We start from the raw sequence: 20,355 nt of genomic DNA, 5'->3' as shown, positions 1-20,355 counted from the left end.
GGGGCGAAAGATACACATGATAAAAGCGTCCAAATTGAATTAATTATCCGCTATATACATTGACTAATCCCGAAAAGTACAAGACTGAATAAATACGTGGGGTATAGAGAAAAAGACAAGGCTAAAAACAGGCATTAAAGTCCAAAGTTTTCAAGGCAGACTGGTGAAGATGAAGGGTGGTAGAAAAGAAGAAGAAGAAAAAAAGACTCCAAGCGGATGCTGATGGATGCTATCTCAAACCGTTTCTCCTTTTCTTTGCCTCCTTGCGTCTTCTTAATCCTTGAAATGCTTTCAATTCTCTTATATCGTGCTCCTCCTGTTGCATCGCTTGCTCTCGCCAAGAAACTAGAGAAAGTAAGAACAAACAGATGGAGAATCCAAACTAAATACCAGAAAAAGAACTTTGTTTGACAAAGACTTGTAAAATTCAGCTGCATCCCAACGATAGCAGCGGGGTATGCGAGACAAGAACTCAAGAAAATATGTAAATAGAAAGATAGTCGCGGATATGAACATATGTAGAAAAGGGTATCAATGTGACATACGGGTGCAAGTTGATCTAGTCGAACAGCTATGTTTCATCTGTAAAACCGTTTGCTCCGAGCAAAACAATCAAGGAATTGCGTCTATGTATCTTGTGTGCTCTGGTTGGAAACAAGGATAAAGAAAAATAATTGAGACAAAGCAGAGGTTGGTGCGGTGCATGTGTTTTCTGGTTTGTTGTCTGCAATATGTCAGTCAGTGACTGGCAAAGAGTCCTTGCACAGGGGCCCAAGGTTCTCTTCATTCGAGCGCCTCTGAGATCTTTCTAATCTCATCATCTGATAGCGCCCCCATCCAGAGGCAGCGTTCTGTGATGCCTTCTATCGGCTGGAACGTGTACAACGAGCTCGCCTCGAGAAGTCGCAGCAGCGTCTTGATGATGCTGGCAGCACACCTACAACGCTCAAAGTTGACCAACGGGGCGGTCGTAGGGCTGCTAGCGATCTCACTGGGGCGCTGAGCGTTGAACAGGAGATCGTGTGTGTAGATGCCCACAAACGGGATGCATCCCGAGTTTGCGCTCTCGACGTCACCCCCTTCCATCTCGGCCCGGAGGTTGTAAAAGTTACGAGTCGGGCTGACGAGCGCCTCCAGCTGTTGAAGTGTCGTCAGGTCGCTGGCCGGCACCAAGCCCCAAGTGCGCTGCAACTTGGACACCTCGGGACTCGTGAGGGCTATGGCAATCTGCGACATTGTGGCGAAATTGCGGTATCGTCGACAGTGCGCAGCGATGTGGATGAACTTGATTAGGCATCTCGCCCGCTCGTAGAGGTCCTGTGTGAGCACTATCTCGGACACGCACCACTTAACCATAATGTTGAACCGTGCAATCACGACCTCGACGCCGCGTGCGTCTGTGTTGCGCAGAAAATCGACCCACGACCGAGAGTCGCTGTTGTCAGCCTTTTTCCAGCGCATATCAATAAGCTCCTTCCAGTCGATCTCGTTGAGCGCGTCCTTCTCAATCAGAGTAAACTGCTGTGCCAATATCTGCGAGTCGAACGCAAGGACAAAAGGAAGATGCACCGAGAACTTTGAGTTTTGTGGCGCAGCATCCTCAGCATCTGCCTGATCTGACTGGTCTGAGGGCTGCCTCTTGTGTGCGGCCAACGTTGGGGTTATTTCTGGGGAGAGCGGCAGAGGCTTTCGAGGCTCCTGTTTGTCGAATTGGCCGCGGTTTGCTGTGGCTGGCGACATTTTCAGTGCTTGCACCAGTGTTATGGGTGGTGACGGTGGGTGACTCTTGAGTGGGTGGATATTTGTCATGTCACGGTTTGAGAGGCTGGGCTCTGCCACTGGGCGGACAGGCTCGGCCAGTGGGTGGACAGGCAACACTGAGGTCACCGTGTCGCTTCGCTTCCTACCAACCGCATCTTCGACCTCATCAAATTCGCCAGGTAGATCAATAGACATCTCCGAGGACAACTCGCTTTCAGAGTCATCGTCACTATCGCCGTCGTCAAACAGGAATGACTGGGCTTCCAGATTGCCTCTGGTTGGCGAAGAACGAGGGATGGTATCACCAGGCTGAATCTGATTCAGGCTGTTTGTCTTCTCGACAATATCGAATGAAACTTCTCGCTCGCCAGGTACCACTCTAGGTGTCGCAAGGTCATCTTCTTCAAAGATTGACCGATTTGTCCACTCATCATCCTTGATCTCGCCGGGCTGGGAGTCTTCGACTAGACCCCGCTCCAAGATGGGGGTGGACGACAAGGAATCATCAGAATCATCCGAACTTTCCGACAAGAAAGACATCGTGCTATGATGTTCCCGACGGGGAGCTTCGGCGAGAGGTAGAAAGCTGGAGGAGAGATTGTCGGCCAGTACATGCGTGTTATCGTCCTCTGTCTTGTGGTCAACAAGCTGGGAGAGGTGCGTGTCGTCTCCAACATGCTTGTGGCGGTGTTCCTCCTTCTTCTCCTGAGAGTCAAGCTCTTCTTCGCCGCCCCCACGCAATTTTAGAGACCAGTTGCCTAAGAGCTTGGTATTGGGCTTTTTCGGTTCCATGGAAAGCTTGAATGCTTTCTTGTCGTACTTGCCCTCCAGTTTCGCAAGCGCAGATTCAACACCGCCGTTGTCATTTGGATCATCGGGGATTTGTGCTAGTTTGTGGGCTTCGGCCTCGAAAGACGGCCGCATCACAGGCGTGGACGAGTATGTGCTGAAGACCGATGCAGGCTTCTTAGCAGGTTTTTGTGTCATGTCACCCAACGAGAAACCGGCTGTCCTCTCCTGTGAGTAATCATCCGACATGACGTCCACAACATCCACAAAACCGTCGTTATTATCCTGGCCTGGGCTGCGTATGAAGGAGCTGTGGATAGACTCTGTAAAGGTCGTTAAAGACCCTACCGACCGCGACCTACGTAGCTGGTGCTGGTCAAGTTGGCCGACATTGGTAACGCCACGTAGATCACCCCCAGGACGCCTTCTAAGCACGCGCATTGGCTGTGGCAGAGGCGTTATCGGAACTGTATCATCCACAGAGTGCTCGGAAAAGGTTGTGGCATCGAAACTCCCAATGGTGGGTTGAGGAGCCATGCCACTTGTAAAAGAGGCATGGCGTGGCCTCCCAAACGACTGCATAGATCTATACGACCTACTTGATGGTTGACGGAAATGACCACGAACGCCGCTGAGCGGAGGTCGACGCACTGATTGCCGCACGTAGTCGTTTGATGGCCTCGTGGTGTCCATGGATGGTCGCGTGGAATCCTCCGAGGGGCGAGACTGAAGGTTGGAGATGCCGACAGCCTCACTACCAAGTGGAGGTAATGTTTCTTCCGAGTAGGATTGGCGCATCAGCGTATGCCGAAGAATGTACGAGTCTTGGCGGGGAGTTCCCAGACTGTGCCCAGGTGGCGTGTTTGGTGGTGTAGGATCTGCCGCAGAGGCGAAGGAATCCGCAAAAGCTTCAACTGATGGGTTCACCATGGGCAAAGGTGAGAGCAGGGCGCCGGTCATACGTGGTAGGTCGGTTGGTACCGCTGGGACTGTGTCATCGACAATGACAATAGACTTGCTTCCACTTGTGATCGCTTGATCGCTAATGGGACGAAGAAAGGTATCTTCAAGCCCTCCATCCAACGGAATCTCTACATCAAGAGTTGGGCGATCGTCATGCTGGCAGTCTTCCTCCTGTATGCCGCTGATTATTTTTGGAACCGCTTTACCCGTGTTTGCAGCGTCGATGGCAGCGTCTTCGCGCACGGCCTTCTTAAAGTCCTCGGCCACCTCGGCTCCGAGGAGGTCGATGCGTACTGGAGGTCTGACACCGTTCTGGTTTGGCCGAGCTTGTGGTACGATTGCAGTGCCAGGGAGCCTGTTGGTAGTGGCACCGCGGGGGCCAAGGGGAGAAATGTTCAAGAAACTCCCTTGCGTTGGTGATAGGCCCTGGCCTTTAGTGCTGATAGCCCGACGGACGCTGCTTAGCAGCTTGCGCATCCCTTGACCTGACATGGCCGATGCAGATGCCTTCTCCTTTTGTTCATCTACCGGATAAGGTTGGAAGACGGTAGTCTGCCGCGAAACCTCGCCGGAACCGGGCGTGGGAATTTCAACAAATGCTTGTCCTGGTGGAAACATGGCTCCTCTGACGAGGCTTCCCACATACGGATAAGCCATCATGATTTCAGTACTCTTGTATGTTATTTTCTCTCCCGCATTCGGTGAGTGATCCCTTAGCGAATCGGTCAAGCTGCCATTGCGCTTATGCTGCGGAGACTGAGGCCTGACGCGTTTGCCGGTAAGTGCCTTGGGTGTGCTGGCTTTCCGAACCAGTGTGCCCGATAGAGTACTTGGGTCGACAGGGTGAGCTGCAAGGAATTGACCAGCCCCTGGCTGCATGGAAAGAAGGTTCTTGGTCGGGAATGAACAGGACATTGCATCTACACTGCTCACACTGAGGGAAGAAGGTTGCGGCCTCTTGTGGCTGACAGTGAGAGTATCGGGCTGCAAAGGCGTAATCGGCCTATCGTCACGGATGACGGCATCCATGTTGGCGGTGCGTGACACGTCGGGCTGTAAACTCATGTCTCCGGATGTAAAGTGTAGAGAGGGAGAGATGCAGTCAACAGGCCCAAGCTGAGGCGGGTCGTCTCCTATACTTTGAGTCCAGAAGACCGGTGTTAGATCAGCGTTGCGATGTCCAGCGATCCCGCCAGGTATAATCGGCACCTCTGCACCCAGGGATGAGTCGAAGTGAGGACTGTCCCAATATTGTGCGCACACCCTACGCCAACACTTCTTGAGTTCGCCCAAGATCTTAACCTGCACTTTCCTCCCCGGTTGATCTTGACAAAGCTCGCTGACAAAGTCATTGATGAGCTCACAAAACATGGTACGAAGCTGGTAGTCAATGACAAAATCGTCCATGAAGTAGTTGAGGATCCAATGTCGAAGAGCCACAAACGTTCGCACACGAACCACCATACCGGTCTCATCCTCCCTAGCGAGCGCCCATCTGAGTCGGGCTATCAGCATTTTGAGTAGGTCATAGGGCTCGAGGAAGGAACGGAACGTGAGAAAGAAGTCGGAAAGCAACTCGTAGTCCAGGAAGCTCGGAGATGTAATCTCGGCGACCAAGCGAGGTGGTGACGCTGCAGTTACGGCCCCTGTGTGCTGAGAGTAGCGAACAATCGACCGGTCATCGCAAGCAGGCTTGAAGGTCAAATTGTCAAACATGCGTGGCTCGATGACAAGGAAAGTAGAGATGTATGTGGCTCGACGCAGGGGCAAACCGCTCATGGGAATGATCGGAGGACTCCCAGTCGGCGGATGTGACAGAAACGCTCGCGGTATGCTCGGTATACTGATAGGACTGGGTTTCTTGCCCCGTACCGACTCAACTATACTGCGTGGAGTCCGACCTGCAATGGATGTAGAGTCTGATCGTATTTCGGTAGGTGCTCCGTAAGAGGAGCCACGGATGTCTGCTCCGCCCATATGGGTGAATCTAGGCGTTCCCAGCTTCCAGTGTGGGATAGACACATCAAGGACGGGGACAAACCCAGGGATATCCCTGTCCTCAACTGATCTTGGTCTTTGATCATCTTTGGGCTGCGTAATTACTATTTTGAGGCCATCGACTTCTGAATCTGGTGATGCACCTGGGAGGTCAGGGACAGTTGAGTCGGAAACTGCCCGCCGATGCCGTGACCGCCTTGCCGCGAGCAATGTTCTCCTAGCCACGGATGTCGACGGTGTTGGTGGGAGTGTCCATTGGCTGCTGAGTATTTGGGATAGCTTGGATCCGGTCTTTGTGCTATCGGAATCATTTTGGTTCTTCCCAGTTTTGTCCGATGACGCAGCAGAGGGTTTCGATGTGGCCGTTGTTGGCGGTGTCGAAGGGAATACAAAGTTTGGCTGCGGATACCTTTGATGCGCAGGTCGTATCGTAGGCCTAAACAAAATATACAGTGAAAGGAATGCTCCAGTTAGGATGTCTCTGCGCTTCCCTTTCTTCTCGTCAAGCCGACACGCCCCCTCGCATCTATAAAGGAAGAACCACATACCTCAGATAAATGCGTCCATTGTTGCCCACGTTGGCAACGGCAAATTGTCTACCCTCTCGACCCGCCGAGGCCCCGTCCGGTGCAATTTCCGTCTTTTCCTTTATACTTCCCTTTCTCTTCCGCATGTCTCCCCTGTTTTCGTCCTGGCTCTTTCTTTCCGTAACCGGAAGAAGCGAGCGAGGCATCTGGTTTGAAGACAATCGTGGCTTCATCCTGTGGCTTCCTCCGGAACCCTTGTCTCCTGTGGTATCACGGCCCAACCTTGGTGCGGCTTTCTTCGTCCTCATGGCTGTCGTTGTTTCATTAATCGTTGTGTCGTCGCGCCTCTTTGCCGGTGAGAGGGAGCCCGTCCCCAAGTAATCCCGAGAGCCATGCTGCTGCAAAAGGTCAGAGAGACCGCCGGCAGCAGGGCTGAGTGGTGCAGCATATTCGCTGGCCATCTCTGTACGGCTGCCTCGCCCGGTGGCGGGGAGCCAGATGTCGTCGTGGGTGGCGGCAATCGAGTTGCCCGACCTCGGTTGGTCGTTCGCTAATGCCTATTGCATGGGGGCGATTTTTAAACGGCTGCTCAAAGCCGCGAGCGGTTGAATTATCGTCGGAAAGTGGTTCGAGGGGTTTGCCGATTCTCTTTAGGAAACAAGCTTGAATGCACTTGAAGGAGAGAAAGTGATAGTTTGGGGGGCTTGGGCAATCAAAAACAAGACGCTGTTGCTTTGTTGCTTTTCAAGTTCGCTCTATTTTCCTTTTATGGGAGGAGGCACCAGTGAGCGGATGAGCACGGATGCGGAGAAAAAAAAAAGCAGAAGAAAAAGAAATAAAGTAAACAGGGAGACGCAGGAACAAAAAGTGAGGGATAGGAAGGAACTTGAGGGGTCGTTCAGTTCGCAATTGTTTTGTTATGATCCCGTACCTTATGGTATCCCTGGAGCCTCGTCTCGAATGTTGCCTGTGCTCTGTGCTCTGGTGCCACAGGCTGCTCGAGATGCTGGTGCACGCGCGCGCGCAAACACGGCCAGTGTTGGTTGGGATGATGCAAGGCACAGCACCAAAGTGGCCCAGCACAGAACACGTTCGGGGTGAGCGATGCTCCAATCGCGAGACGGTCTCTACTCTCTAGTGTAAAACTGATGGGAGGGCCTAAAGTCCAGGACAAAGCAAAAGTAGTGAGCGGGCGCAGGTTCCACCCGGTAGTTTTAGGTGATGTATCGGAATCGCGTGGGATTGGACTTTTGGTGATGAAAATTAAAATCAAAACCCAATTAGCTTGCGGGGATCGACAAAGATAAACGAACGACTCTGACAATCTCTGGAGCTGTCAGGCTGTATAAGCTCAAATTGTTTACCAGTCAGTCGTCTTTTGGGCTCTGGGTTTTCGACAAGTAGGGCAAGGCCTAACACCTGAGATTCGACAGGACTGGGTTGGGTCACCGAACGATGAAGTGCTGGTTGGGATGGGTGAGATTCAAAATGAGGTACAGTAGATGGGATGGAAACATTTGCTGAACGAACGCATATGGACTCGAACCTGGATGTATGGATGGATGGATGGACTCGTACATGGATGGGGCCTTGACTTGAGCTTGAGGCCTAGGCCTCAAATTATTACAGGGGTATACTATGGATCGGGGCAAGTGAGGAGTACTGTTCCATGGGGCTGTGTGATACATTCATTGCGCGCAGTGTATACCGAGTGACATGCATGCAAACTGATGATTACCTGCTCTTCCAAGTACCCTTCCCCCAGCATGCGTGCCCCGCCAGAGTCCGATAGCTCAGCAAGAGGTCCCCCCAGTGTGAATTTGCGACATACAAAGTCAAAAAACGAATGCGGATCATGAACTATTGATTCTGTCGTTAAGAGTAAACAGCCAAATACTTACCTCCAATGCATCACCTCGGGTGGCTTAGATTGCTTACTCGAGGCTTTTGTGGTCGGCCACTCAAAATATGCGACAAACAGTAAACAGATGTAGAAGGAGAAAAAAAAAAGAAAAAAAAAAGCAAGTAATTTTGCTAGCTAGGCGCATTTTCTAGCTATCCAATTGAGTTTTGATAGACTACCTACCTTAACCAAGAGCAACCCTCCAAAATCCCAGCCCAAGCACGCATTACTTGGTAAGATTTAATTTCTTGGCTGGCCTTGTCCCGATCTTGATTCAAGTCTTATGTTTTCCAGGACAACCAGTACTTCCCTCAATGACGTGTTGGTTGTCTTAACCACACGTTAGCATTTTATTTCTCTGGTTTTGGGGCTGTCATTACCATCAACTTGGATTCCATGCGGTTGGAAGGTGGTAATAGAAGAGGAGTCGAAATGGGGAGTGAGGGGCTAATTGATGATCACTTTTGTCATTGCGCGGGCCACAGCGGAGTAGCCTCTTACGCAGCTCATGTCCTTTTCCCATTATCCCTGCACAGAAAAAGGTCCCAGGTATCGGGGCAGAGTACATATTATAATGGAAGGGAGAATTCTGACTTTGAAAATTAAAAATAAAAAGTTCCTTAAATCAGCAGATGTAGTGCTTCTATTCTGCTTCATTTGAAACGTACAACGGTGCGAAACATTGCACATTCAGCTCACGCTCTTTCTTCCTGTCTGAATGAATTGTTTTTGCTGGGGGAACGGGCAGCATGAACCAACTCATTCGATCGTGCATTGGTCAATCAAAACAGATGAGAAAAAAAAACGGTGCGCACGGGGCTCTCCATGCAAAGCACAAGCTCGTGGCTCACTTTAGCGTGCGCTAGGTTCGTCCCAAGTAATGGATCGCAGTCGATTTTGTGCCTGTGGATAACACTGTCTCCACACCTCATTGAGGTTGGATGGAGGCGGGAGGAGGAACTGATGCCGGTACCAGAAAATTGTCCCGTGCCAGCCACAAAACAAACACCTGTCAGTGGAGGCAATGCCGGCATCAGGATGTATAGGGTAAGGTAACGTAGGTACTAAGTAATATTGAAAGGGATTCGAGTTTCAAAATGGCAACTAGGTCGTTGTGTCTCATCCAAGGCCACTCCAGTGTGTGAGATGTGATCACTTTTTTTTTTTTTTTTTTTTTTTTTTTTTTTTTTTTTTTCCAAATCCACTAGTGACGGGGCCGGGCCTTTCGTACAGTACCTACCAGTTATGCATAGTATGGATATGTATCTTGTTGTTAGCCATGCCACCACAATAAACCCTTCTCCTCAAAACATAGATAGGGAAATTGGTCATCTGTAACGGTCAATTGCCCCAGATTTTCGTCAATGCAAGCCACCACCAACCCAGGTGCATTTCGAGAAGTGTTGGTCCCCGATTTGTCATTTGCATCAACCCGGTAGGTACAACGTCAGATGACCTACCCAAGTACCTTAAGGTACGCATAACCTACTTTACGCATAACCTACCCTTGAGACCCGATGGATCGGGGATCTCGGAACAAAGCCAGCCAGCAGTCCCCAAACCGAACTTTGACACAGAACATTTCTTTTTTTCCTTCCATGTCGAAGCTACAGTAGCGTGCTTCAGATCGCACCGCCCTTGGTCCTCACTAAGCGAGTAGCTGCCCGAGCCATCTCTAGCCCGCGTGCATCTCGCGTGGGAATTCGGTCTCTGCCACCTACCGTGGTGTTACTGACTTTCAGCGCTATTAAAACTTGGCCAAGAATTTACCCGAGATGGAGAGAGATAGATGAGCAGTTGGCAGACAGCTTTTGAGGCATGCAACGTTGTGCCTTGTTCCCGCTCCGATGTTATTCCTTTGAAAAAAAAAACTGAAAAAAAATAAAAATAAAATAAACAAAACTTATGACACAAACAAGCGATACGGAAACTACGGGTGTTTGCCCGTCGAGGCTGCACTAAGGATGGGATGATGTAAAATAGCAAAAGATCAGCTCCCCCCTTGCTCGAGGGTGCGGGAGATGTGCACCGGCAAGACCCAAACGGTAAAAATGTGCAGATGGGACGTGTCTCGCTTGTTTTGACTGATGCTGCTGCTACTCGCTGCTGCTCCTGCTCGCTGTTGCTGCGTTGCTGTTGCGACGGCTGGACTGATTACTTGGAGTATCACCCCGTTCGTCGGCAAAGCCAAATTGACATAAGGATGGTCAGAACCGTTGTTTATTGCCATCATGCAACCTAGTGTGCATCACTCACTATTCCTGATATGGTTCTCTTTTATTTTTGCTGAAGAACAAAATATCGGGCTAAAGTCAGGTTAAAAAAAAAAAAAAAAAAAAAAAGGAAGAATAGAAAAAAACCGAGCGAAAAAGTAAAAACCCAACCAATCCATTCAATCTTGACGTACAATAAATCCATCCCCAGGATAATCCATTCATTGTTACTTGAGGCCTTTGTTGTTGGTCTTTATTACGCAGTACTTTTTAAATTCTTCGGCCTTATTTTCATGCATCTTAGCCTTAACGAAATTAATCCTTACGAAGTATAAACCCTTCTGGTAAATAGTAGATCGAAGACCCGCCGTCGAACCAAAAAGTGCATTCCATTTGTCTCCATATGCCATGCATCTGAGTGACAAACAGATGGTACTAGTGGTCTAAACATGCCGATAAGGGTAAGATCTATTGTCACAACGTCCACAATGCGAGTATTTTGTTTGATCTAGAGTACCTTTTGATGAAACCCCCATCCAGTACATGACAGCGACTCCACTGCCGAGGACGAGTGTCTTTCCCTCCATGGAATTTCTCCACTCTGTCGTTCGCCTTGCAGGATGCATTGCCATTGCCGTTGCACTTACTGTAGGTACACCGTAATGTATGTGGTATGAAAGGGCACACCGCTGGGATGTGCGCTAAAACCTTATTGATTTTTGTGAGCAGTGTCCGTTGACTATCTGCCGCTTGCCAGGGTCTAGGTTCACTAGAGGCACAAAGAGCGGGTCATCCTACCTAGGGGATCAACAGAGTTCTCCACGTTTTGGGTTGCCAAAACGAGCCCTGCCTCGTTGCTACCTAGGTACCTACCTACATACACTTGCTACATCCACTGAGAATGCCCTATTACCTATCTAGTGAATATCCACTTTGATCAGGGTCACAATCGCATCAACTAGCCACCGTTGTTCTCACCGAATCCCCCGAGGGCAGGGTGAGGGTTTATGTAGTAATAGGTATGGGATGGCAGTCGAGTCGTCGACCAGCTTTCCTGGGCCACGAGGCAGTAACTCCTTTTGGAGGATCTCCCCTCCCAATATTTTTTCTTGGTCCCTACTACGTACATCTTGGTATCCCCCACATTACAACGGTAGGTAGTGTACTACTTCGTAGATCTACGAAGTAGCAAACTCTCCCCTTTTGTGTCCCACTTGAATCAAATGAATACGGCCTTGCGTTGTTTTAACTGATACCAGGTCAGTACGTATTCACTACGAAGTACCTACCACTTATGGATAGGCTTCCGGGCATTAGCGTCTTCAGTCACTACTGGTAGTGATATCAAACGAGACCTCGGAATATTATGAACAGGATCTTCGTACGCCACGGTTTTTTTTTTTTTTCTTTTATATATATATTACTCTGGACTCTGTTGGGAGGACTAAATACGTCGGTCGCCGCCGCCCTGGAGCGGATGCCGTCGCCGATGATTTTGTGCGTTTCCGTAGCAATGCAAGGTCGTTTTGAAAAAAAAAAAAAAAAAAAAAAAAAAGACAATGAGATGGTGTCACGCGCGGAGTAATACCCAGGCCCGCCGATATTTTCGGTATGAAATAAGCGCTTAAAAAAAGGTTGCTATCGGCAAACTGTAGTACTCTGGGATGCTCAGCCTCGATGAAGATAGGATGGTGATATATCCGTCTCAATGTTAACAAAGCTTGAATTTTCTGTGGCTCTGAGGCACGTGTTGGTCTGGAGAATGACTATCCCGTGTCCAGCCCCGGGCAAACGGGCTGCCTCTAGCTCTATATACATATAGTGGCATTTTACACGATTGCTTGTCCCAAAGGTGACCCAATGCCCATGTACTAAATGAGATAAACAAGCAAGCCTGTGTGTGTATCACCTTGAGAGCCATCAACGAGTTCTTTATACTAATATGGCATTCAAATACGACTATACGTCACCTAATCCTTAACAGCGCTACAAGCCGCCCGGTGTGTATCATTTACCCAAGAATTCTAGACTAGGTATCTTAATTCTCATTTCCCCTGTACCTCATAACGTGCTTCAATATTGTGGCGTGTTGTTGTTGATCGCCTTTGCCACCTCCTCCGAGAACCAGTCGACAGGGTCGGGCGCCTTGCGTGCCGTCGATGCCAGAGTCAGGACCGTCTTGACGCCCACGTTGACCTTGTCCGTCCCAGTGATGTTGCCTATTGTGTTAACAATCACGTTCAGGTCCTGCGACTCGAACATGCCCGACTCTCCCAGTACTCGGGAAAGCTCCTGAAGGTTCTTGATGGCCGGGATCGCAATCTCGGCGTTGAAAGCCTTCATCATGTCGAGCTGCTGCAGGACCGAACGAACAGACGTCGTGGCCAAAATGAGCAGGCGGTGACCCTAGAGAGAGTGTTAGCGTATGAACCAAAGACGACATTCACTATTTAGAATAGGTAGTAAAAAGAAATAGCATACCTTCGGAGGCAACGCCTTCATGAGCGTCCTCAGAACTTGAACCATCATGTTGCTCATCCTGGGCCCGATAGGGTTCCACTCAATCATCTCTTCAATGTCATCCAGAATGAGCAAGCTCAACGGCGACTTGTAAGCATCAGTGAACACCTTGTGAATCATGTCCTTCTTGCCAACCTCGTCGCGGCACCCAACAAGCATCTCTGCCGTGATCGTCTTGACGAATGGGAAACCAGACTGGATGGCAATGTGGGCCGCCATGGCCGTCTTGCCGCTGCCTTCGGGCCCGTGGAGCAGCACAGACAAGAGGTTCAGCTGCTCGAGGTCGCGGACAGCATCGACGTTTATCATACCATCGCGCAAGATGCTGTCGATGGCAGGCGAGAAGTGGATGATGCCGTGTCGAATAACCGCACCCAGCTTGTCTTCGTCCATGCCAAACGCCGGCTTGACCTCACCCAGCGCGTGCAAGAAGTCATCACGGTTAACCTTCATCTCGGCCACATTGTCAGACACACCTGCCATGGTCCCGACCTTGGTGTGGCGGTTAAAGGCGAAAGATGTGGCCGCCTTGACCAAACCGCTGATCTCGGCACCCGAGAAGTTCTTGGTCATGGCCGCCAGCTCTCGCAGGTCCACATCGGATTCGATGACGTTGTTCTTTACCATCTTGGTCGTGTGAATCTGTAGAATCTTCTCACGACCTGGCTCGTCCGGCAAGCTAATTTCGACTTGCACTTCCAAACGTCCGGGACGTAGTAGCGCATCATCAATCATGTCCTTTCGGTTGGTCATACCGATGAGCAGGATATTGTTGAGCTGGTTGACACCATCGAGCTTGGAGAGCAGCTGGTTGACCACGCTGTCGCCGACACCCGTGCCACCTCCGGAGCCTGATCCACGCTGCTTGCAAACAGCATCTAGCTCGTCGAAGATGATGATATGCAGCCCACTTTCATCACCCTTCTCCGCGTACTCCTTCTCGGCATCCGCAAACATCTTGCGGATGTTCTCTTCCGACTGACCCACGTACTTGTTCAGAACCTCAGGTCCGTTGATAATCTTGGGCTCCCTGGCATTGAGCATCTTGCCAATCTGCCTGGCAATCAAGGTTTTTCCAGTACCGGGAGGGCCGAACAACAGGATACCTTTGACGTGCTGAATTCCTAGCTTTTCGATGAGCTCAGGCGGGAAGATGCGCGAGGCAAAGGCACGACGGAAAATGGTTGCGAACTCATTGTCGAGACCACCAATGCCCATGTCTTCGAACTTGAAGTCTGGCGAAACGATGGCGTTTGAAGCAGCCTTGCGGCTCGACGCCTTGAGTTTGATGCTCGTCTTCGGATCCTTGAAGAAGGTCACGCCAGTCTGGTTGGTCAAAACACCCCGTTTGTTCGGATCCGAGCTCGTCATGGCTGCGTCGCCGGCCGGCTTTTCCGACATGCTCAGGTCCACGAGCGTGACCGTCTTGATTTGGATAGCCAGCGGTATGCTCCTGACGTCCATGAGGATCCGCTGCCCGGGAGCAAACATCTGGTTGGCAAAGGTCGATACCATCATGCGCTGTAGCTCATCCTGATCGTACGCCTCCTCCGTGAACTTGGCCTTTGACGCGAAGCCGACCTCGACATCAATGGCGCCAAGGTACGGTGTGCCACCTCCCAGTGGATCGTATAGTTCACCTTCAAGCTCGTCCATCAGGCCGACCTGCAGCCATGTGCGTTGCGGATCCGAAAGGCTGATGCATCCAGGTGGGAAGCCTGGCGTTGGCCGGGCCATGACAACGTAGTCGCCACGCAGTTGGGGGCCGGTGAGACGGATGTAGTGGTCGCCATCGCGAGAGCTTGGGAAGTCGCTGGGGGAAACGGCGCAACTGTTGGTCGCAGAAAGAGGGGAAGTCAGTTACTCGGGAATATTTTAGATAGTGACAGAAAAGAATACAGCTGTTATTGTGCTTCATACATGTTTGTGAAGATGTAGTTCATCTGCAGTGTCTTGTCCTCCACCTTGGCAAGCCGCAGGCGCACCCGGCGTCCCGACGGGGCGCCGTAGTTATCAGCCGGAGGCGGGCTTCCGTAACCGGAAGGTTGTCTCGGTTGTTGTGATGCCGGGGGAGCGTAGTTGCCGCCACCACCCTGCTGTCCGTATCCCTGGGAACCACCATATCCGCCCTGCGGGCTGTCGTATCGGGCTGAGGGGGGTGCGCCTCCGCCAGGAGGTCGTTGTACCTGCCGGCCAGGGAGGCCGGTGCCTCCTCGTGGGCCCTGCCCAAACAAGTTGTTCCGCATATCCATCGCTGTGTCGTGTTGCTTTTGGTGATGTGGCTGTCGGGGTATTGGTGTATTGCGTTGAAACAGGACCTCGAATGTGGTCGTCAGTTAGGAAGTAAGGTAAGCTAGGAGGTACCTAGTTACCCAAGGTAGCTTGCCGTTTGTTAGGTATGGCGTCGGCGAGAACGGTCTATTCTAGACTAAATTTGTGTCTGAGCAAACAGAAGAAGAAATAAAAGTGTTTAGAGCTCGCACGCAAGCTGTTAAATAAAAAGAAAGGATCCAAAGCCACCTGGATTCTTTGATGCAATGTCGCCTCTTCTCCAATGAGGCATGTTTCGAGATGCTCACCCAGACTGCCCGAGATCAGGCCGTCAAGGTAGTGGTGGCGGAAGCCCCACTATAGATCGCTCTGCGTGGCCTCAACTCCACATTCAGACCCTAACCCGCATTCTGGCATTTGGTGCCGTTTCAGAGTGCTTTAAGGGAATAAATATGAATGTTTTGGCAGGAAGGGATCTTGTGCAATATAAACAAGGCACCTACCTAGTAAGGTAGGTAGGTGTGTAGGTCTTTTAGCTCATGAGAATTTCCGTTTCTCGAATTTTTCCCCCCCTTGAATTTCAACTCAGATCTAGTCAAGGTCACCACGATGCTCATTAGTAGTATGACGTCCAAGACCTGGAGATCAAACAACAATGATGGCTCTCGACTAATCAAAGCCTTCAAACCCATCATCATCACCCTCATCTTTACTTGCTAATGCAGCTGCTTCCTGATTCCTCCTCCTCACCTCGGCAATCATGTCCTCAAGTCTCTTCTGCTCTGCCTTTTCCTCGTCCGTCATCTTAGACACCTTTACAGCCTCCCTCTTGCGCTGCTTCCTCTCCCTCCTTTCTACCCTGGTATCTTCTTGCCCTTGCCGTCCACTCCAAGCCTCGTTCTTTTTCCTCTTCGCGGCGAGCGCAGCGGCCTTGGCGCTTAGTACACCGTTCTTCCTGTCCTCCTCGGCCTGGGCCAGCTCCTCCTGTCGCTTTTTCTCCTTGGCCTTATCCTTGAACGGAATGCTTTCGACATCTATACCGTGACCCAGACTGCGATCTATTCCTGATCCCTTGAGCTCAGGCATCTTTGGCAGGGTCACCAGGCCCCAGCCTTTGGCTGTATCCACCCAGTCAACGTCCGTAATTCTGAATATACTTGTGGCCTTGTGCTCAATATAACTCCTGGCCCAGGACACAAACGCCCTTTGGGATAGCTGAAACACTTCTCTATCCGCAATCGCTTGTTTTCGGACTTTTGCAGCAAACGAATCCACTTCTTGCTCTGAAACCTTGATTTCGGGGTTGGTAAGCGGTGTGATGGGTGTCTTGCGAACCTCCAAGAACCCAACATAGTCTTGCTCGCGACCAGGAAGTAGTAGGGCCACCGCGAGGCCCCTACGACCTGCTCGCCCTGCTCGACCAGCTCTGTGCACGAATGTTTTCGGGTCTGACGGTGGGTCAAACTGAAAGACAACATCGACTTGTGGAATATCGAGACCCCGTGCGGCAACGTCTGTTTTAATTTGTCAGCTCTGCCTTTTTTTTTTTTTAGTTCTGAAAAGGCCCTAGGAAGACATACCTGTAGTGAGAAGGACGGATGGACTCGATGACCCCACAAATCGTTCAAAGCATTTCTCCCTCACTTGAGGCTCTTGCTTTCCATGTAAAGGAATTAATGAAACGTCCTTGGGAAGTAGTGATGCGATGACAGAATGGAAGTATCTGTACAACGTCAGCAGGTAATTTTGGTGGCGATATAATGGATTAGAGTGCCATACTTTACAGCAAAACACGAGGACACGAATATTATCGTCCTCAACGGTGTCGGCTCCACCTTTTTGAGAAACTGAATCAAAGCCGGCCATTTCTGACTGGCAGGTACCGTGAGATACGACATTTGCAAGCTCGCCGGTGTCTTCCTGTCTTCGATGACACCGCCATCTGTGAGCCGCTTGACAGTGACAGCAATGCGCTGCGGATTTCGCAACCCGGCACGCACAAGCTCGCCAACGGCATCCGAGACGCTAGCACTGAACAGTCCGGTTCTCCTCTGCTTGGGCAAGAAGCCTAAGATGCGTTGCAGCTCTTTCTGAAATCCTTGATCGAGCAGGCGATCAGCCTCGTCGAGGACCAGAACCTCAAAGGACGACTGAGGCGTGTGCACATATGGTGAAGAAAGAAGCTCGGCCAGTCTGCCGGGAGTGCCAACGAGGATGTTTGGACTCAGGCGGAGGAAAGTTGATAAGTCTTGTGCAACTTTGACCGTACCTCCGACTAGGAGCTGTGGGATTAGTACTGGAACTGTCGTGTCAGGCCTTTTTTCGTCTCCCTTGAGGAATGACGAAAATTCAGTTGATGGTTCGTGGAAGGATAGTAATGATGACAAAACGCTGTGGATTTGAGTCGCCAGTTCTCGGGTAGGAGAGACAATGATGGCGCCAACATGATGTCGTTTGAGAACATCGTCTCGCCGAAGGATTTTGTCTATGACGGGGACTGTAGAGATTGGGTAAGTAGCTACCCTGCGCTTGATGGTTCATGAGTTGTCCAAGCTAATAGCCACTCACTGAGATAAGCCAAGGTCTTGCCGCTGCCTGTTACAGCCTGGTGTGATTTATTTTTGTTAGTAATATTACAAGCAAAATTATTATAATGTTGCTTTGGTTCTTGACACATGAGACTAACCTCTACCACTACGTCTTTGTTGCCTCGGAACAGTGGTAATGTTGCGGCTTGTACTGGTGTGAGTTCATTGAACCCCATCGACGCCACTGCTTCCAGGATGAAGTCGGCAAGAGGCGGCGTGAGCGCATCCCATGACCGAGAAAACTTCTGAGGGGCCTTTTCTGGTGCCATTTTGTAAGACAACCAAGTATGTGATCAGGCCGTAAAAATTAAGATTCGGGGTTTTTTTTTTGGAATAATGACAATAATCCCTTTGCAAACGCCATTAATACCAAAAATTCACCTCATATTTTGTTTGGCCTAAGATGCGACGCCCATAGACCCCTGAGAGCCTTGAGGTAGCGAAGAAAAAAAAGTCCATTTTCTGCTTATCGATAAGATCGAATGTCGACTTCAGTCTGCCCCACTTCCATTTGCATGTCTCCCAAGGTACCGTACAGACGGGCCTGGGCGACGCCGCCAACAACAATGATGTCAGCTCTGGTACTGCCTGCATACAGGCGGAATTTTTCCAACCCGCTTTAATTCATTCATGCCAAGCTCGGTTATGGAATTATTGTCCAGTCTCGCGCGGAGAATTGTCATTTGAGCTCTTTTTGAGCCCAGGGAATGTCTCGATTTTGGATATTCGAACCGTCAACCAAGAGACTTTGAAGGCGTGCGTGACCCTTGTCAACCCCTGGCTTGGGTCGGTCACATGCCGTGATCCGAAGGCTCTTTTGGTGCTGGCTGCAGAGTGCACGTCCTCCCGCTTATTCCGGGGACTCGGAAAGGTGACTGTGTTTTTTTTTTGTTTCTTTTCTTCCTATGCTGGGTCCCTTACCAATTTTAATCTTGTTCATCAATCCCCTGGCGTAATTGACGGGAGCGAGATAATTTTATTGTCACGAACACCTTGATTCCCGAGTGACATACGATCAAGGGTTTTGGTCTTTTCCATTTTCTGACCTTATGTTTTTGGTTGCTCATGGTTTAAACATCTTGCAAGATCTAGCCTAGGGTCTTGGTCACCGCAACCTCAGACGGCATTAAACATAAACTTGTTGGCTTTACCGCGCGCCGCTAGGTTCGGAACTAGTCTTGGCTTATCATTTGAAAGCCACACTATACATCGTTGTCCTTTCTTCGTCGCCGCCAGTTGTTGACCATCAAACGATGCAGAGGAGGCCAGCTACCCTCCGCAATACTCCAGACGAGTTTCATGCTGCACCATCCCGTCGCACAAACTCAAGCCATCCTCAGTCACCAACAAGCCGTCTTTGACACAACCGCCGCATCTCCTCGCGCCTCGAGAAAAGACAAGCATCTTGCGACCGAAGCGTCCACCTGGCCGCTTACACTCTTCCAGCGAGCCCGTGCTTTAGCGGGTCTCATTGCCCTACCCCCGCTCCCGCCCTTTGCACTCGACGTCATCGACGCCGAGACCGCCGGAGCCATGCCGTCGACGCGCAGGTTACCGACCACTCGCGTTATTTCACCGAGCCCTACACCCTCCGAAATAGATGCGCAATCACCTCCTTCGACTTCGACGTCGCAGGATACATCATATTTTGCGCCCGTCACGAGATCCGCAGCTCGCAAGCGGTTAGCTACGCCGCAGCCGGTGGAGGAGTCTGTCAATGAGGATGAAGAACACAATCCGGATCTTAGACGGGCTCGAACACGGAGTCGTAGTCCGATGGATGACCAACGCATCAAGCCTTTAAGCTCAAGCAGCACCTCAGACTCGAAAGCAAAGACCAGCAACAGCAGTAGGAAACAGACGTCGACGACAAGTGGTCAAAGCAACGGCAACGGCAAATCAGTTGAATCCAATGGTCATCTCAAGCCCGCAGCTGCCATGTCGACCTGGGATACCTGGCGTGAGACGTGGAGTCGTAGCCCCAGCCCCTTAGGCTTGATTCCTATTCATCGTCATTGGCGAACTTTTGTCCACAAACATGAAGTACCGCGCAAGCTCCTCCATGTCTCCATCGGCTTCCTAGTCGTATGGCTCTACCTGTCTGGGACGCAGACATCATCGGTAACGCCATGGTTGATGGCCCTTTTAGTTCCCATCACAGCCGTTGACCTGCTGCGTCATCACCATTCTGGCTTCAACAGGCTGTACGTCAAGGTCCTTGGCGCCTTGATGCGGGAGTCCGAGTTCGCGGGCTACAATGGGGTCATTTTCTACCTTTTGGGCGCGTGGATAGTGCTTTACTTTTTCCCAAAAGATATTGGTGTCGTGGGTACTTTGATGCTGAGCTGGTGCGACACGGCAGCATCCACGTTTGGCCGACTGTACGGCGCCTACACCCCGCGAATCCGCCGCGGAAAGTCTCTTGCTGGCTCTACAGCCGCCTTTATTGTCGGCGTGGCCACGGCTGGTGCATTCTGGGGTTGGCTGAGGCCGACATACGGACCATTCCCAGGCGACGACGCTTTTATGTTCACTGGCTCACTAGCGCTGCCGCGGGCTTTGTGCGATGCCTTTGGTATCTCGCGCGAGGCGGCCACCATCACAGGGCCGTTAGCCCTTGGCGTCATGAGCTTGTGGTCTGGGTTCGTTGCCTCTGCAAGTGAGGTTGTGGATGTTTTTGGATGGGATGACAACCTTACCATCCCAGTCCTGTCAGGGGCTTCCATTTGGGGCTTTTTGAAAATCTTTGGCTGAACCGTGGAGCAAACGACCAGGGAGTCTGGCGGGACATACTGTGCCGCATTGACTCTATGGCTCAACGT

General features: G+C 50.8%; 5 protein-coding genes across 5 annotated transcripts; 1 reads left to right on the top strand and 4 right to left on the bottom strand.

The window, feature by feature from the left end:
* Positions 1 to 27: 27 nt before the first annotated feature.
* Positions 28 to 7,591, bottom strand: PgNI_05561 (uncharacterized protein). The gene is made up of 3 exons (XM_031125592.1): positions 6,970 to 7,591; positions 6,060 to 6,595; positions 28 to 5,947 (listed from the first exon to the last, which is right to left on the bottom strand). The coding sequence occupies exons 2-3, from the start codon at positions 6,497 to 6,499 to the stop codon at positions 784 to 786; spliced, it is 5,604 nt and encodes a 1,867-aa protein (XP_030982894.1). The 5' UTR covers positions 6,500 to 6,595; positions 6,970 to 7,591; the 3' UTR covers positions 28 to 783.
* Positions 7,592 to 9,426: 1,835 nt separating this feature from the next.
* On the bottom strand, positions 9,427 to 9,654 carry PgNI_05560 (uncharacterized protein; the record flags this gene model as incomplete). Its single annotated transcript, XM_031125591.1, has 1 exon — positions 9,427 to 9,654. A coding segment is annotated over one exon (228 nt), but the record flags the coding sequence as incomplete, so codon positions are not given.
* A 2,432-nt stretch (positions 9,655 to 12,086) lies between these two features.
* Positions 12,087 to 15,217, bottom strand: PgNI_05559 (uncharacterized protein). The gene is made up of 3 exons (XM_031125590.1): positions 14,595 to 15,217; positions 12,636 to 14,505; positions 12,087 to 12,560 (listed from the first exon to the last, which is right to left on the bottom strand). The coding sequence occupies exons 1-3, from the start codon at positions 14,924 to 14,926 to the stop codon at positions 12,228 to 12,230; spliced, it is 2,535 nt and encodes an 844-aa protein (XP_030981981.1). The 5' UTR covers positions 14,927 to 15,217; the 3' UTR covers positions 12,087 to 12,227.
* Positions 15,218 to 15,410: 193 nt separating this feature from the next.
* Positions 15,411 to 17,886, bottom strand: PgNI_05558 (uncharacterized protein). Its single transcript, XM_031125589.1, has 5 exons — positions 17,632 to 17,886; positions 17,514 to 17,550; positions 16,725 to 17,442; positions 16,526 to 16,668; positions 15,411 to 16,459 (listed from the first exon to the last, which is right to left on the bottom strand). Exons 1-5 carry the CDS (start codon positions 17,800 to 17,802, stop codon positions 15,615 to 15,617), a joined length of 1,914 nt encoding a protein of 637 aa, XP_030981980.1. The 5' UTR covers positions 17,803 to 17,886; the 3' UTR covers positions 15,411 to 15,614.
* A 946-nt stretch (positions 17,887 to 18,832) lies between these two features.
* Positions 18,833 to 20,287, top strand: PgNI_05557 (uncharacterized protein; the record flags this gene model as incomplete). The annotated part of the gene is made up of 1 exon (XM_031125588.1): positions 18,833 to 20,287. One exon carries the CDS (start codon positions 18,833 to 18,835, stop codon positions 20,285 to 20,287), a length of 1,455 nt encoding a protein of 484 aa, XP_030981972.1.
* Positions 20,288 to 20,355: the final 68 nt, after the last annotated feature.

Source organism: Pyricularia grisea, chromosome I (assembly GCF_004355905.1).
Source record: "Pyricularia grisea strain NI907 chromosome I, whole genome shotgun sequence".
Lineage (NCBI taxonomy): Eukaryota > Fungi > Ascomycota > Sordariomycetes > Magnaporthales > Pyriculariaceae > Pyricularia > Pyricularia grisea.
Note: the sequence above shows the minus strand (reverse complement) of the source record. Positions and strands in the feature narration are given on the sequence as shown.

Coding starts and splice junctions, on each gene's coding strand:
- PgNI_05561 (XM_031125592.1), bottom strand. CDS start 6,499: ATGGCCAGCGAATATGCTGCACCACTCAGCCCTGCTGCCGGCGGTCTC. Junction 5,948..6,059: donor AATGGACGCATTTATCTGAG/GTATGTGGTTCT, acceptor TATTTTGTTTAG/GCCTACGATACGACCTGCGC.
- PgNI_05559 (XM_031125590.1), bottom strand. CDS start 14,926: ATGGATATGCGGAACAACTTGTTTGGGCAGGGCCCACGAGGAGGCACC. Junction 14,506..14,594: donor AACTACATCTTCACAAACAT/GTATGAAGCACA, acceptor TGCGACCAACAG/TTGCGCCGTTTCCCCCAGCG. Junction 12,561..12,635: donor TGAAGGCGTTGCCTCCGAAG/GTATGCTATTTC, acceptor CACTCTCTCTAG/GGTCACCGCCTGCTCATTTT.
- PgNI_05558 (XM_031125589.1), bottom strand. CDS start 17,802: ATGGCACCAGAAAAGGCCCCTCAGAAGTTTTCTCGGTCATGGGATGCG. Junction 16,669..16,724: donor TCCTCGTGTTTTGCTGTAAA/GTATGGCACTCT, acceptor GACGTTGTACAG/ATACTTCCATTCTGTCATCG. Junction 16,460..16,525: donor ATCCGTCCTTCTCACTACAG/GTATGTCTTCCT, acceptor AAATTAAAACAG/ACGTTGCCGCACGGGGTCTC.